General features: G+C 40.7%; 1 protein-coding gene and 1 non-coding gene across 3 annotated transcripts in view; both read right to left on the reverse strand.

Moving 5' to 3' along the window:
- PSMA8 (proteasome 20S subunit alpha 8) overlaps window positions 1-3,649 on the reverse strand; it is a 56,460-nt gene extending 52,811 nt beyond the window's left edge. For both annotated transcript variants that reach the window (XM_075533046.1, XM_075533047.1), the window contains exon 1: window positions 3,528-3,649. In XM_075533046.1, coding sequence (XP_075389161.1) covers window positions 3,528-3,629 — 102 coding nt within the window. In that variant the 5' untranslated portion in view covers window positions 3,630-3,649. The remainder of the gene's footprint in view (window positions 1-3,527) is intronic.
- Window positions 3,650-9,552: 5,903 nt separating this feature from the next.
- On the reverse strand, window positions 9,553-9,674 carry LOC142428455 (small nucleolar RNA SNORA26). The gene has a single exon (XR_012780354.1). It is a non-coding gene; the product is annotated as a small nucleolar RNA SNORA26 (small nucleolar RNA).
- Between the last annotated feature and the right edge of the window lie 7,262 nt (window positions 9,675-16,936).

A 16,936-nucleotide genomic window follows, 5' to 3' on the forward strand; every position in this document is an offset into this window, starting at 1 on the left:
CTTGTTCTTCCCACATGCTTTTTCCTTTGCCAACAATACTCCACCTGGCTACATTTCATCTTCACGTCTGCTTCAATACTACCTTTGCAGGAAGACTTCCCTTATCCTGCTGCTCTTGTAGGGGGGTCACTGAGTTGATTTCACCTTACAGCAACCCCATGTGGCAGAACAGAATGGCTCCACCAGATTTTCTAGACTGTCACCTTCACAGGAGGAGAACCAAAGTCTTGTTCCTGCAGCCTGCTGGATGAGTTCCAGCTACTGGCTTAGCAGTCAGTAAGATTTCTTTCCCTAAATCTCAAAATCAAACACATTGCTATCAAATTGATTCCCACTCATAACGACCCTATAAGATAGGGCAGATCTATCCCTGTGGGTTTTCCAGGACTGTAACTCTTTATGGAAGTAGAAAGTCTCTCTTTTTTTCCTCCTGTGAGTGGCTGGTGATTTTGAACTTCTGACCTTGCAATTAACAGTCCAGTGCATAGCTCACTATGTCACTCTCTCCCTTGAGTTTCCACATCATAACAACAGCTAACTAACAGTATATGTATGTACATGTATATATTCATTGAATTACTCCATGGTACAATGCAGAGTAGAGGTTTTAAAAGAAAAGCTTAAGTGTAAATATGTACTCCCATCATTGGTTTGCTGGATTCCTTAAATTTATTAAAGAATCTGAATCAATTTCTATACATACAAAAAGATACTAAATACTGCCCTTATAATTAGACCATTTAAATTCCTGATACAAAATACATATTACTTAAATGGTTATTTCCTAATCCCTCAATTGAGTATGCTGTGATTGAACTTTTAAAAAAATGAATTCCACTACTGATACCCTCAAAGATCTTACTATTCACTTAGGATGAGGGGATTGTTAACATAACTGAATTTGAAGAGGGTACAGGGCTAATTAGTAAATATAGTACCATACTCTACAGTACAGATTATTCACTCATTAGAAGAAACTTGATGACTGGAATGGATCTTTATAGAGAAGGAGAAATGTGAGTAGGGAGAAGTTGAGAGGAAGAATGTTATTATTTTTTTCTCTTCCCACCTCCAAGGGCAAAAGCATCTATCAGCCTGTTCTGTCCATAAAATCCTGAAGCTGTCACTTGAATTAAGGAGGATAGATGAGGATTACGCAAGAATGTGTGGCCAGATAGTGAAATTGATATTTGATAAGGTAGGAAATGCAGAGGCATTAACAGTTGGGGTCAGGGAAAGGACAGGATGACAGAATGATAATGAACCACAACTTTTTCATGGGAATATGATGGAAGATTCCTTTTGTTGTTTTGGCTCTGAAGAAGAAAGGCTATTATCTCTCCAAATGCGATTCAAACATAGTTCTCATTTCTAGGAAAGGGAACAGAAGCAACAAGAAAGCAGGCCTCGTACTTCGCTCCCTGCTCCGTCAAAGGAACTGGACTCCATGGCCTGGGAATTGTGGTCTGTTTAACTCTTATATTACTAAGCACGTAGTATCGCATCCTGGCCAAAAGTGGTCAACCTTGTCTTATTTAGGACTCATCATTTCAACCGTCATTTAAAGACAGAATGTTTTGTGATATGTTTTAATAAATAAGTGCCATTATAAACTTTCCACTATGTAAAAGGGCAGAGTACCCTCAAGGAAACACAATGAATAACTCCACACAAAAATGCAAATTATAATTTCAGAATCCTTTGACAAAATGGTCTCATCCTTCCAATGGATCTTTAAAAATGCCCACTATAGGTATTTTTATATCCTTACCCTTTAACAGCTCATTACAAAGGAACTATCAATCAGTTCTATGGCATTCTTAAAACATTTTAAATGAGCCAATGTGGTTTCTTATTACACCCCGGTCTCCTCCCATTACTCCCTTATTTTAGACTTGAAAGCTTGGACATTATTTTCTAACCATATGCTACATGCCATGCTGGAGATTATATAAAAAAATTTTTAGGGTTTTTATCAAAATGGTACCCTTTTGGTTTTAGGTACAAGAGGCCTTTTGTACATTTACAATCCTAAAAAATTACCTATAAAACAAAAGCAAAACTAGTGGGCCCAATTAAGTAGGAAAATACTTTTTAAAATAAGAATATTTCTAGTGTTATTTTTAACCATTTTATCTTTGATGGATACACAAAAGTGAATTATCTCTTTATATGAAGAAGTTGTGTGAAAGGAGAAAGTCCAGGTACCACTAAGAAATGCATTGTTTATTCTGATAGCTAATGTGTAAGTTTCTAAAATATATAGAAACATATTCATTGTATTTGTGAGATTAAAAAAGAGGGGGAAAATCTGATCCTTTGAATTCCTAAGCTAGGACTTGGAAGAGTTGGTAAAGTTTTTTCAGAAATGTGGATATGTAGAGCTTAAAAGGAATTTCCCAATATTACCTTTAAATACAACAAATAAAAAATGTGACACAAGAGTAGAGATTCTTGGGGTTCTGAGCCTCTCAAAGGCTGCCAAATATTTGGGTGCAAATTTTAGGACAATTATTTTTAATGGGTCTACGAGTTTGGTAAATGGACTACTGTTTTTTTGGGTTTTTTTTGTAAACTGTTCCCTATTCAACAATTGCTTAATCTTACATTGGTTTAGTTCACTTGCTATGGGATTAATTCTGACTCATCGTGACGCTATAGAACAGAACAGAGTAGAACTGCGCCAAACGGCTTGTAAGGCTGTCACTTTTACAGAAAGGAAACCTATTGGCACTGTGGATTAGGCGATCATATGGTAACCTCAAGGTCAGCAATTCAGACTCACCAATCACTTTGCTACTCTGTCCTATACAGTTACTATGAGTCGGCATGTACTCGATGGCAGTGGGCTGGGTTTTTAAAAAAATCTTTGTGGGAGCAGATTGCAAGACTCACCACCGCCACCCACTCACCCCCACCCTCCCAGGGCCCACAGCCCGCTAGTGGGTTAGAAGTACCAAGCTCTCAGTTTGTGGCCAAGCCCTTAACCAAGCCAAGCACCACCCGGATTCCTTACGTTTCCGGGGCTGGCAGGCTTCCAACCAAAAGGAACTGTTACACTAGCTGACTGGCAGCAGAAAGATGAGCTCCCAGCCCCCCTCCCCCAAAATTTAAACTATTCGAAGTCCAAAGTGGGTAGTTCTACCCTGTCCTGTAGGGTTGCTAAGCTCTGGAATCGACGCTTAGGACGTAGGCTTTCTGGAAATCAGGTAGGAAACCTTTTCTTAGTAAAAAGTTGAATATCGCGTCTACAGTCAAGATTACACACACACACACACACACACACACACACACACACACACACACACACTCACACACCATACCCCCACCCCCAGAAACCAATGAAATCTGCCGCCGTTTACTCTGCCAGATGGCAGAAATTGTCCTTCCCCGACAAAAAGGACAAAGCAATTCTCACAAGTCTGGGTGAAAATGTCCTGCCCGCCCTGCGCCCACAAAGGACCGAGGAAACCGGCGACGGCCGGCCTGAGCCGAGGGCGGGCGGTGGTCAGGCCTGGCTGACTCACCGCCGTGGAGCCTTTCTTCACCGCTTCCTGCGCATATTCCACTTGGAAAAGGTGTCCGTCGGGGGAGAAGACAGTGATCGCTCGGTCGTACCGCGAGGCCATGGTGCTGGATTAGACCAAGTACAGAGTGCGACCGAACTCAACACGACCCGGTGGGGAGCCACTCCCGCCGCCACTCGCCGCCACGTGCGGCCACCGGAAGCTCTTGCACTGGCCCGGAAGGACTTCTGCAGCTTCCGGTTGTGCCTGGAAAGCCCCCAGCTGAGCGTGTGGGGTTGTCCTGATGGCCCTTGTGGGTGGGCCGTGTACCCGACTCTCCCATGTCTTAGGGCCCGGCACTGAACTTGCGGTTTTACTGGGAGGGTCTGGCCCTGGACCAGGTGTCAACTCAGTCCGTTTACTCACAAGGCGTCCAAGATGAGCGAGGAGCGCTTCAAGATGAAGTCTTCAGACGTCCCATGTTTTTGTTCATGTAATACCTGTTAAACAGTAGTAACTTACATTTCAACCCTACGGCCTACACTGAAGTCCTTTCAGATAACAAATCCAAATATTCCCACTCATTCTCTCCTCACAGAGGTTATTTATTTATTGTCATTTTAATACGAGGAAAGGAACACTGAAAATAGCGTTGCAGCCTTCATTTTTTGCCTTGTGAGCAAAAAGAAGTGAACAATGGGCGGAAACTGATGAAGAAATATTTCATCACACTCATGCTAATAACAAGAATTATAATACTTGTAATTGAAGAAATAAAAATTTTGAACAGTATGCTTCTTGAAAGATGTCCTTCATAAAATGTAACTGTAGCAGAAAATCTGTATCATCTTGTTAATCTGTCACTACATTAGTACCTGTGAGACACCTCTGTGCCTCATCCATAAAATGAGAATATAAGAAAATCTAGAGTAAACTGTTGTTTTGAGATTTAAATTTGTTTATAGACATACATAACAAAACGGATTTTGCTAGGTAGTACTATAGCTGGGTACATTTTACTCTTCTTGTTAATTTCCATTTTTTAACCATATACTACTTTAAACAGAGAGGATATTAACCTTGGTAAATCCACTGTAAAAAAATTAATTTCCCACAAAATGTTTGATTTCCTTAATTCCACAAACTTAATTCAGAAGTCTAGCTGATTAGTGACAGTAATTTGTGTTTATCCATCACTCATACCTTCTCTTTAATACTTGCACCTAATGAAAAGTTTGGTTGTAGTCAGAAAAAAGAAAATACATTGAAACTAAAACAATTCACTTGGTACTTTAAATATATTATGAATACTAATATTTCCCAAAAACTGTTGTTTGAAAAGTGTTTGTGTTCTTACCAAATAAACATTCGTTTTCTTATTTGAAATAATTACAGATAGGGAATTAGAGTAGTTAGTTCAGAGAGATCCGGTCCCTCCTTCACCCGGGTTCCCAACGTTGCATAGGGTGCCATAGTAAAACCAGTACACTGTCATTCGTACAATCCCAAGAGCTGTTTTGGACTTCACCTACTTTATAGGTACTTTTTTATTTATTGAAAGAGTTTACATTTAGAATGAACCAGCTGGACTCGGTGTAAATGATTCCAATTGTGTAGGCAACGTCTAAACTTTAGATTCCACAGGAACATAGCCACGAGCCAGTTGAACATAGGCTTTCTTCTCTCTGTCAGGCCTGAAGAGGATGTTGACTTTGGCTATGCCAATGTCACTGAGTTTCTTCATGACATGTTTGATCAAGAGCTAGTTGGCCTGGACGTTCACTTTCAGTAAAAGTATGTTGCTATTTTCTGTCTTCTCCAAGGCTGTCTCAGTCAGGGGAAACTTATGATGGCATAGTGGTCAGACTCATTTCTCCTGGAGGTATCTTCTGAGGATATTTAGGTTGCCTTCTTTTTTTAAACACCTTTTACTATTTAATTATTTAATAGTCTTATTGATATAAACTTTCCATATCATATACTCCCAAAGTTAAGTCGCTTTTATAGATTGTATATACATCATGACAATCCATTCTAGTGCTCTCTCCTCCCTTCTGTATTCATTATTTGCTCCCAGTTTCCCTATTCTCCCTAGTTCCCAACCCCCATAAACCATTGCATTTGTTATTGTCTCTATGCATCCATACCTTGTGTGTTTCATAAACCAAGAAACATAACAGAAATAAAAACAAAACAGAAAATAATAATAATATAAAGATAAAAATAAAGAGTAAAAGAAAAGACTGCCAACAATATTTTTTAAAAGCCAGAGAGGAAATTTCTGTCACGAAGTGGGAAATATTTAAACCTAGAGCAAATTCAGGTTGGATCAAGGAGGAGGTCTGACCAGGTATCATGTTATACCACAGTTACATACACCATAATCAAGTTTACAGTAATCTCTGTCTGGGAGCAAAGCTATTTGGGTCCCTTGACTATGGCCAGAAAGGATCTGCCAGAGGCTTAATTTGACTAGATATACTTTGTAGATACATTTTGGAATCCCACTCTCCTCCTTAGTCTTCTACAAATTGGGTGTTTCCATGTTTGCTTGATAACTTTCCTTTCATCATATTTGAACTTTGTTATTGTCATCTTTGGATTACTCCTGCTGCGTTGCTTCATCCAAGTGGGCTTAGTTGAGGCCTCCCTTAGAGGGCTGCGTGTTTGATTACAAGCCTTTAAGGCCCCAGACACTATTCCAATTGATAGCTCGGCACCATGTGCTTTCTTCACTACTCTTTGCTGTAGCACCCTTATCGTAAGTGATCTCTTCATGAAAGAGAGTATAGAGCAGGGCCGTGTTATAAGAATCAAGTATTCTTGGATTGAGCCTAGAATTAAGTGGAAACCCAGAACCTATCTGTTTATCCACATGTTGTGAATGACTCTGGTTTACTTTAGTGGTCATATTATCATTTTATTACACAAAAAACAAAACCAATCAACCAAAAAAACCCCTCTCTCCCCAATCAACAACAATGAAGAAACCAAAAGAAAAGAAAAAAGAAAACATTGTCAATCACCCCCTGGGGTATGAGGAAATTGCATTGATAACATCAATAATTTATCCAATGGCATGGAATTTAAGGTACTTTTGAAAGGAGGACGTTATGTGACTATATTCTGGCTGGGAACTGCAATCTATGAGTTGTTACTTTATGCAGATTGAACTCTTAAATCATTGAGGTTTTTTTTACATGGCGTATGGGGGTTGGTGCTAGGGGAAATTTTCCTGTAACATTTTTTACAAGGGCAGATCCTTGTATATCAGATTAATACCTGCTTGACTAATGCAAGGGGAGCATTGAGATAGTAAATACATGATGGTTCTGGGTCCCCTTTCATTAGACACCCACTAAGGAAGGGGTCCCACCCAAGGCCCAATGACCACCATTTCCACATCTTGGGGTGGCCATCACTTGCTGCCTTTCCCATCAGGAAATTTCATTCTTAAATCCAAGGGCTATAGGTAGTTTTCAGGTAGGTCCCAGTTTGTTCAGTTGGGCTTTCACATTGAGTGTGGTCCTTGGGGGATGCTGTGTTCTATTAGGCCTGTGTGTAAGGTCATTATAGTGCTCAGTCCATGGCATGGCTAACTGAGGGTTAGGTTGAAACTTATGCAAAAGTGTCTATTCTGGAATATAGAATTGGGTTTATTCTCCCTTAGCTTCCCTACAATTATTGTTTAAAACCCCTTCATACTGTGAGGTTGCTCCTCCCCATTTGCACACCACACTTACCCTCAGAAACATGTGTCTCTTCTGAAATGTAGATGCTCCCCTCCCCTGGTTGTAATTTGATTTTCCAGTAAGTTTCTCTTCTTATTCTTGTGGAGTGTCTGCTGACTTGCCACAGCGTTTTGGGCCACCAGAAAGTGAGTGATGTGCAGATCTTATTTTGGGCTGTGGATGACTTTCAGCCTGACCTTCTTGGCCTTTAACACTTTTGCTTTGGTTTCAGTTTGGGGAGGGACAGGGATTTCCTTCCTCACCTTTGGCACCATCTTCATAAAAAGGCTGTATGCACTCATTTAAAAATATTATTTATTTTGGACAGTTTCACCAACATACAATTCATATATCTTACATTTCACTAGTTCAGTCACATGCATAAAAGTTGTGAAACCATAACCACAGTCAATTCCTGACTATTTCTTCTTCCCTGTACTCACTGTTAGTTCTCCATTTCCCTCTGACTTTTCCTTCTATGTCTCTTTGAAAAGTATTACCTTTTCTGGGTTTCATATAAAAAATTACAAATCAAAACAAAACACAAATAAACTGTCGACAACAAAGGCAGAAGAAAGCAGAAGAAAAACCTCAGTTGACAACAAAAAAGAACATATTAAAAACTGGAACAATTTTTTGCAGTGTTTCTCCCACTGAAGTGTTAGTGGTTTCCAACTGCCTACCATGTGGATTACAGTCCAGGGCAAAAGAGGGTTCTGCTATATTTTAAAGAAAATATAAATGTGAATGTCATGCTGACTTTATGGCTAGGTGCCACTGAATCACACCAACGTCATGCAAACACTACCCAGTTCTGCACCATCCTCACATTTGCCGTGTTTAAGTGCAATGCTTCAGCCACTGTCTCAGGCCATCTTGTCAAAGGTCTTCCTCTTTATTTTTAATTTTATCATACAACTCTTATCATAGTCCATGTATACATCCATTGTGTTGAGCACATTTGTAATTTGTTGCCATCATCATTTTCTTTCTACTTGAGCCCTTGGTATCAGCTCCTCATTTTTTCTCCTCCCTCTCTCATGAATCCTTGGTAATTTGTAAATTATTATTATAATTTACCCACTTTTCTGTTGTCTGTTCCCCTGCCTCTATATTTTATTTGTCCCCCAATGCCTCTATATTTTATTAATCATGAGGTACTTCTTCAGGGACTGGTCTCTCCTAATAAAAGGCCCCCAATACAAAAAAATAACAACAATCAATCAACCAAGCATAGTCTCACCATCCTTTTTTGTAAGGAACATTCTAGCTGTACTTCTTCCCAGACAGACTTGTTTGTTCTCCTGGAGGTGTGTGGTACTTTCAATATTCTTTGCCAACATCATAATTCAAATGCATCAAATCTTCTTTGGTCTTCTTTATTCAATGTCCAACTTTCACATGCATAAGAGGCTATTCAGAATACATTGCCATGGGTCCAGCACACTTGAGTTCTTAAAGTGGCATCCTTGTTCTTCAACACTTTATAGAGATCTGTGCAGCAGGTTTAACCAATGCAAGGCATCCTTTGAGCTCTTCACTGATGCTTCCTTGAGCATCAATTATTGATCCTGGCAAAATGAAATTGTTGGCAACTTCCCTATCACGAAGTTACAAATTGACTCGGTTGTGAGGATTTTGGTTTATATAGGTTATAAACTATAGTTTCAAATATTTAAAAGCATGATAATTCATAATATAGTGAATGATTTCTTCAATATTGTCTTACATAATTCAAAACACAAATGTTAACCTGCAAAAATCCATTGTATTTGTGTTCTATCTGCTACCCATTTCTTTCCCTTCCCTCCCCTACCCACCCTCACTCACAAACCCTTGATAAGTTATAGATTATTATTTCCATATCTTACAGTTATGAAGTAGCAATGAAAATAATTTTATGCGTCGATCTAGATAAGATAGACTGGATAAACAATCTGGAGGAGAAAACAATGGGACCAATGGCTCCAGGGGGACATGCAAGAGGGGGAGGTGGGGGAAAGGAAGTGGCGTTAACAAACCCAGGAACAAGGGAAAAACAAGTGATCCAAAATCAGTGGCAAGGAGGGTGTAAGAGACCTGGTTTTGATCAAGGGCAATATAACTGAGATGAACTACTGAAACCCAAATGAAGGCTGAGCATGATGGTGGGACAAGAGGAAAGTAAAAGGAAATAGAGGAAAGAATTAGGAGGCAAAGGGCATTTATAGAGGTCTAAATACAGGCATGTACATATGTAAATATATTTATATGTGATGATGGAGAAATAGATCTATGTGCATATATTTATAGGTTTAGTATTTTTTTTCTGGTTCAGCTGTGACTCCAGACAGGATCCAAAGAGGAGTTCTACCAACCTTATCTCTGGGTTTTATGGAGACTTGCTGTACCCTTCTGTGTTAGCCTCTTAAAGTAAGGTTTAGTATTAAGGTAGCAGATGGACATTGGGCCTCCACTCAAGTACTCCCTCAATGCAAGAATGCTGTGTTCTATTAAGCTGGCATTCCATGATGCTCACCTTCATGACATAATTGCTGAAGACAAATGTGTGCATAAGAAATGTGGTAAAGAAAGCTGATGGTGCCGACTATCAAAAGATATAGCATCTGGGGTCTTAAAAGCTTGCAGGTAAACAAGTGACCAGCTGGCTGAGAAGCAACAAAGTCCACATGGAAGAAGCATACCAGCCTTTGTGATCACAAGGTATCGAAGGGATCAGCTATCGGGCAACAAAGAACAAAATATCCTATCATTGTGAATGAGGGGGAGTCCGGATTGGGGATCCAAGCCCATCTGTAGGCAACTGGACATCCCCTTACAGAAGGGTCGCGGGGAGGAGATGAGCCAGTCAGGGTGCAGTGTAGCAATGATGAACCATACAACTTTCCTCTAGTTCCTAAATGCATCCCCTCCCCTCCCCCACTATCATGATCCCATTCTACCTTACAAATCTGGCTAGAACAGAGAATGTATACTGGTACAGATAGGAACTGGAAACACTGGAAATCCAGAACAAATGATCTCTTCAGGACCAATGGTGAGAGTGGCGATACTGGGAGGGTGGATGGAGGTTGGGGTATAAAGGGGGAAAAGATTTAAAAGATCTACTTATAAGCTCCTCCCTGTGGGGGGGGGGTTAACTCAAAAGTGGGTGAAGGGAGATGTCCCACAGTGAAAGATATGACAAAATAATAATAATTTATGAATTACCAAGGGTTCATGAGGGAGCGGGCAATGGGGAGGGAGTGGGGAGGGAGGGGAAAAATGAGCTGATAGCAAGGGCTCAAGTAGAAAGCAAATGTTTTGAGAATGATGAGGGCAACGAATGTGCAAATGTGCTTGACACAATGGATGCATGTATGGATTGTGATAAGGTTGTACGAGCCCCTAATAAAATAATTAGGAAAAAAGAAAAAATAATTTTATGGTTGGGGTCACCACAACATGAGGAACTGTTTTAGGAAGGTTGAGAACCACTGATCTAGGGGAAAGCCTGCTTCCTTTCTTTCCAGCTTTCATTGCTCATCCCATTCCTTCCACCAGTTTCCAAGCCAGCGATCTCAAGCAGAATCTTCCCTACGTTGCCATAGGTTCTCCTCTTCTGCTTTCTTCTTTCTCATGGAAGGATCCCTGTGACTGCACCGGGACACTCGACATAAAGTCAGCTCTTGCCCTCTGCCTTCAAGTTGATTGTGACTCCTCACTATGCTACAGGGCAAGTAGAGTCCGTGGGATTTCCAAAGCTGTCAATCTTGATGAGAGCAGTGTGTACCCCACATTTATGTCAGGGGGCATCTTCTGGGTTTGGAGCACTGCCCTTTCAAGCAGCAACCAAGTGGTTGACCATGGCACAAGATGGACTCCATCGACACGTTAGCTAATTTTAGCTGCACCCTTAGTTCCTCTCAGTTACAGAACCTAAAGTATGCAAAGGGTCCATGGATTAGGAGGCGGCCATCTTTGTGGGCTACTATTCTGCCAACCACACCCATTCATAGGAAAATCAGTTACTAGGTATTGTGAATTCTACGTATTGTGAATGACTTTAAGAACAGTTTTGTATTTTTTTTTACTGAAGGCATGCTAATTTCATATCATGCTTAAGGGAAGAGAAAATGTCAAATGGGGGAAAGGGCAACATAAAGAACAAACATTTGATCTATAAATGTGGCCAGAAAATTCCTCAAGAATAGATTAGACTGTAGCACATTTTGGGTAGCATTGTCAGGAGAAAGATGAGGCATTCTATTCCTTTAAAGCTTTACAGTCTCGGAAACCTCTAGGGGTAATTCTGCACTGTCCTACAGGGTCTCTGTGTGCTAGTTGCATCGTTTCAAAGGATGTAAAAGTGTAGGAGTGGACTATCAATCAGGTCCCAGCCTGATGGTACCTCCTTGTGGATGTAGCTTTCTTCTAAGAAGGGTGCTCTCTCTCTACCTCACCTTCCTGTTGACGAGCATGCTGAGACCTGCACCAGCCCTATGATTCTTCCATCACCACTGGATCCATTAGTCTTTTCACCCACCAGCCTGCTATCTTCCTGCTTTCTGCATCATTGTATGTGATTTTCTGAGTCTGAAGAGGGACTCATGGACTAGTTTTGGATTTATGGACTTGAGTTGGATTGGCCTGCGATGTTTTCCTGATATGCAATTACTTTCTGATATAATGCTCTCTCTTACACCTATGTGAATCTCACTGGCTTTGTTTCCGTAATCAACCTGGCTTAACGCAGGGTCGCTATGTGTTGAAGTCAACTCGATAGTACTGAGACTGGCATTGAGCTTGTCTGGTATTCATTTCTACATGGTCACAAGTTCAAATTCACCAGCCACTCTACAGGTGAAGGATGAGACTGGTTCTTCCAATAAGAATCGACAGCCTCAGAAACCCTATATAGCAGTGGTTTTCAACCTTCCTAATGCCGCGACCCTTTCATACATTTTGCGGTGACCCCCCCGAACCATAAAATTATTTTTGTTGCTACTTCATAACTGTAATTGTGCTACTGTTATGAATTGGACGACCCTTGTGAAATAGTTGTTCGACACCCAAAGGGGTCATGACCCACAGGTTGAGAACCACTGCTATATAGTCACTATGAGTCAGAATAAACTCAATAGTGGTGGTCTTGGTTGGGTTTGGTATAGTTTTGAAGTGTATATGTTCCTATTTGTCTTATTGTTAAGTAAAGATCTTATACTTCTTAGAAATTCATAACATCTGATATTTTTTGACATATTTTTTAAAAAACATTTTATTAGGGGCTCATACAACTCTTATCACAATCCATACATATACATACATCAATTGTATAAAGCACATCTCTACATTCTTTGCCCTAATCATTTTCAAAGCATTTGCTCTCCACTTAGCCCTTTGCATCAGGTCCTCTTTTTTTCCCCTCCCTCCCCACTCCTCCCACCCTCATAAGCCCTTGATAATTTACAGATTATTATTTTGTCATATCTTGCCCTATCCAGCGTCTCTTCACCCCCTTTTCTGTTGTCTATCCCCCAGGGAGGAGGTCACATGGAGATCCTTGTAATCGGTTATCTCTTTCCAACCCACTCACCCTCTTCCCTCCCAGTATCAACCCTCACACCCCGGTCCTGAAGGTATCATCCACCCTGGTTTCCCTGTGCCTCCAGCTCCTATCTGCACCAGTGTACATCCTCTGCTCTATCCAGACTTGCAAGGTAGAATTCAGATCATGATAGTTGTGGGGGAGGAAGCATTTAGGAACTGGAGGAAAGTTGTATTCTTAATCGGTGCTATATCTCACCCTGACTGACTCAACTCCTCCCCTAGACCCCTTTGCAAGGGGATCTCCAGCGGCTGACAAATGGGCTTTGGGTCTCCACTCTGCACTTTCCCCTTCATTCACTATGGTCAGTTTTTTTTTCTGATGATGCCTTATACCTGATCCCTTCGACACCTCGTGATTGCACAGGCTGGTGTGCTTATTCCATGTGGGCTTTGTTGCTTCTGAGCTAGATGGTCGCTTGTTTACCTTCAAGCCTTTAAGACCCCAGACACTATACCTTTTGATAGCTGGGCACCATCAGCTTTCTTCGCCACATTTGCTTATACACCCATTTGTCCTCAGCGATCATATCATGGAGGTGTGCACCCAACGATATGATTTTTTGTTCTTTGATGCCTGATAACTGATCCCTTCGGGACCACGTGATCACACAGGCTGGTGTGTTCTTCCATGTGGGTTTTGTTGCTTCTGAGCTAGATGGCCGCTTATTTAGCTTCAAGCCTTTAAGACCCCAGACACTATCTCTTTTGATAGCCGGGCACCATCAGCTTTCTTCATGACATTTACTTGATCACCCGCTTTGGCTTCTTCAGCAGTTGTGTCAAGAGGGTGAGCATCATAGAGTGCCAATTTAATAAAAGAAAGTATTCATGCTTTGAGGGAGTGCTTGAGTACTGGCCCAAGGTCCTTCCGCCATCTTAATGCTAAACCTATAGAGACACATAGATCTATTTCCATATATATATATATATATATATATATATATATATATATATATATATATATATATATATATGCATGTACATGTCTTTGTCTAGACCTCTATAAATGCCCTTTGCCTCCTAGCTCTTTCCTCTATTTTCCTTGACTTTCCTCTTGCCCCACTATCATGCTCCGTCCCCACCTGGGTTACAGCTATACCTCTTCTTTACGTAACCTTACCCTTGATCATTCCCTACCAGGCTTGCACTTCCCCCTTACCACCAATTTGGGTCCCCTGTTGTTCCCTTGTCCCTGGGTTTGTTAACACCACTTCCTTCCCACCCCCCACATTCCCCTAACCCAAGTCCCCCCGGAACTGTTGGTCCCCTTGTTTTTCCTCCAGATAGTTCATCCAGACTGTCTTATTTAGACAGACCTGTGCAGATAATAACATGCACGAAAACAAGACAGAGGAAAACAAAGCAACAGTATACAACCAGACAACAAAATAACAACAAACCATTGACAAAGAACAAAACAAAACACATCAAGAAAGAAAAGCTTGTAGTTAGTTTAAGGATAGTTTGTTGGCCCTTAGGAGTGTTTTCCAGTACAGTCTGTTGGGGCACCACGCCCTGGCCCCAAAGTCCACTTTCACCATTCCCTGGGGACCTTGCCGCTCCATTCCTTGCTGTTCCGCTGCACTCCCCAAGTGCTTTGCCTCGGTGTGGTGGGATCAGGTCAGGTGCAATTCCCACACTGTGTCTCCGGTGCTGTCCCCTGTAGAGCCATTGGTCACTGAGGGGCATCATGTCTCATAGTGGGGCCAGCCATGTGTTTTGACATATTTTAACAAGTAAAATGGAGACGACTGTAATTAAAGAATCAAATGTAAGATAATCACTTAGCATAGTGCCTGGTACATAATAAATTGTAAATAAATAATTAAACACTTTATCATTTGGAATAGCTTTTTGAGTTAAGAGAGTTGTTTTTGAGGAAGGCAAGGGAGATGCAGAAGTGACTTGCCTCATATAACATTGTGAGAGGTAGAAGTAGGAACTCCAATCCTATGCATATTTTAGTGAGTTCATATTGAGTAGAGCAGTGGTTCTCAACCTGTGGATTGCGACCCTTTTGGAGTTCGAATGACGCTTTCACAAGGGTCACCTATGACCATCGGAAAACATGTATTTCTATTAGTCGTAGGAATCAAGACATTATTCTTCTATCCTTCTACAGGTGGGTCCGTTCACATGCAGATATGCCCACATATGAGTACTGGTGTGAAGACTGTCACCCTTGCCACACCATGCTTCAAGACAAAATTCTATTGATTTGTCATTGGAAAGAAATATTTCCCAATACATAATTACATATTGTTTTGTGATTAATCACTATGCCTGAATTATGTTCAATTTGTAACAGTGGAAATACTTCCTGCATATTGGATATTTACATTACAATTCATAACGGTAGCAAAATTACAGTAATAAAGTAATGGCAATAATTTTATGGTTGAGGAACCATATGGTATGAGGAACTGTATGAAAGGGTGGCGGCATTAGGAAGGTTGAAAATTACTGGGCTAGAGCATAGCATTGTGTAAAGAAGACTGGAGAAGAATTGATACATTTGAATTATGTTGCTGGTGAAGAATTTTGAAGGTACCCTGGACTGCCAAAAGAACAAACATGTCTGTCTTGGAAGAAGTACAGCCAGAATGCTCCTTAGAGGCAAGGATCATGAGACTTCATCTCATGTACTTCTGACCTTATGCTTGCTGAAGTAGAGGGGAAGCGAAACAAGGGAAGACCTTTCACAAGACAGATCAACACAGTGGCTGTATCATGGGCTCACACATAGCAGCAGTTGAGAAGCACAGGTTGGGCAATGTTTCATTGTGTTCTACACAGGGCTGCCATGAGTAGAAACCCACTCAATGACACCTGACAATTACAACAGGGCATTAAATAAAAAAACTAGTTTTTAAAAGCAACCCAGTACTTTATCACCAAACTCTAAAAGGCAATAGATTTAGCTCATCCTTAATACATTCAATGTTTGATGCTGTACGCAGAGATGAAAATGCCTGTGCACATGTTGCTATAGTTTACTTTTTATGAAATCTGCTGGAGTATTGAAAATAAAGTTTTTCATGGAGAATTGGGAAAGGTAATTTGTTCTTTCCGGGAAGAATGATTATATACAAAGATGTATGCTGCTCTCCTTATAGTCTTGAAATCTGTGGAAACCACAACTCAAAAATGACTCATCAAATGCTAGGGAGACAGGGAGCAGAACTATTTTGAAAGATATTACCTGAGGGGTTTTGCTCTGGGCCCAATTAGATGCAGACAGGCTTGGTCTCAGCCTTCCAATGAATTCTAAGAATTTATGGCAACACGGCGGGCATAGAGTGTCATTAAATCTGATAGTACACATAGTTTATTAATTATAAGACAATAGGCTATAAAGAAATACTTACATGAAAGTAATTTCTATGATCTTCACATGCATGATATATGTTTTGTAGTTTAACAAAATTTTTAGTGTCAGGGTTATATACTTTTACTAACTATGGTGCATATGCCTGGGGTAGTTCACTTTATCAGTCCCATGGAATACATTTAAGGAATTCCAATAAATTCATGTAAAACACTTGAAAATCAGGCAGAGATAATTGCTATGTTGCTGTTTGTTTTTTAGTAAATGAGCCCTACTTAAAATCATTAGTATGAATAATGAGTAGGTTATGTAGACTAATTTATATATTAGGAGCCACTATATATATGTCTGTATTAAGATGATTTTAAAAAGACACACATACACACCAAACAACCTTTTGTTGTTGGTTGTCAGGGAGTCCCAACACAGCTTCTTATGTGTGCCAGTCCTCTGTCACCTTTAGGATACGCAGTACGTGGCAATGTGGTCACTGCTTCTTTCTGAGGGCGTCCCTTCCTTCCAATGACCCTCACTTTACCATGCTGCCTTTTCCAGAGTTTTTCTCTCTGGATGTCATGCCCAAAGTCCTGGTCTGTTCAGCACAGAGCTCACATGACTACCGTGAACAGATGTAACCCCCCTGTGTACCTTTTCCAACTTAAAGGACACAATTTCCCCTGCTTTTGTTTGAGTGACTGCTTATTAATCCATGTCCCGGTATCCCAAGAGCACAACGAAGTAGAGTTGTGGAATCGTAGAATTCCCTATTTGTCTTAGGCTGA

The sequence above is a fragment of the Tenrec ecaudatus genome, chromosome 15 (genome assembly GCF_050624435.1).
Source record: "Tenrec ecaudatus isolate mTenEca1 chromosome 15, mTenEca1.hap1, whole genome shotgun sequence".
In the NCBI taxonomy this organism is placed as follows: Eukaryota; Metazoa; Chordata; class Mammalia; order Afrosoricida; family Tenrecidae; genus Tenrec; species Tenrec ecaudatus.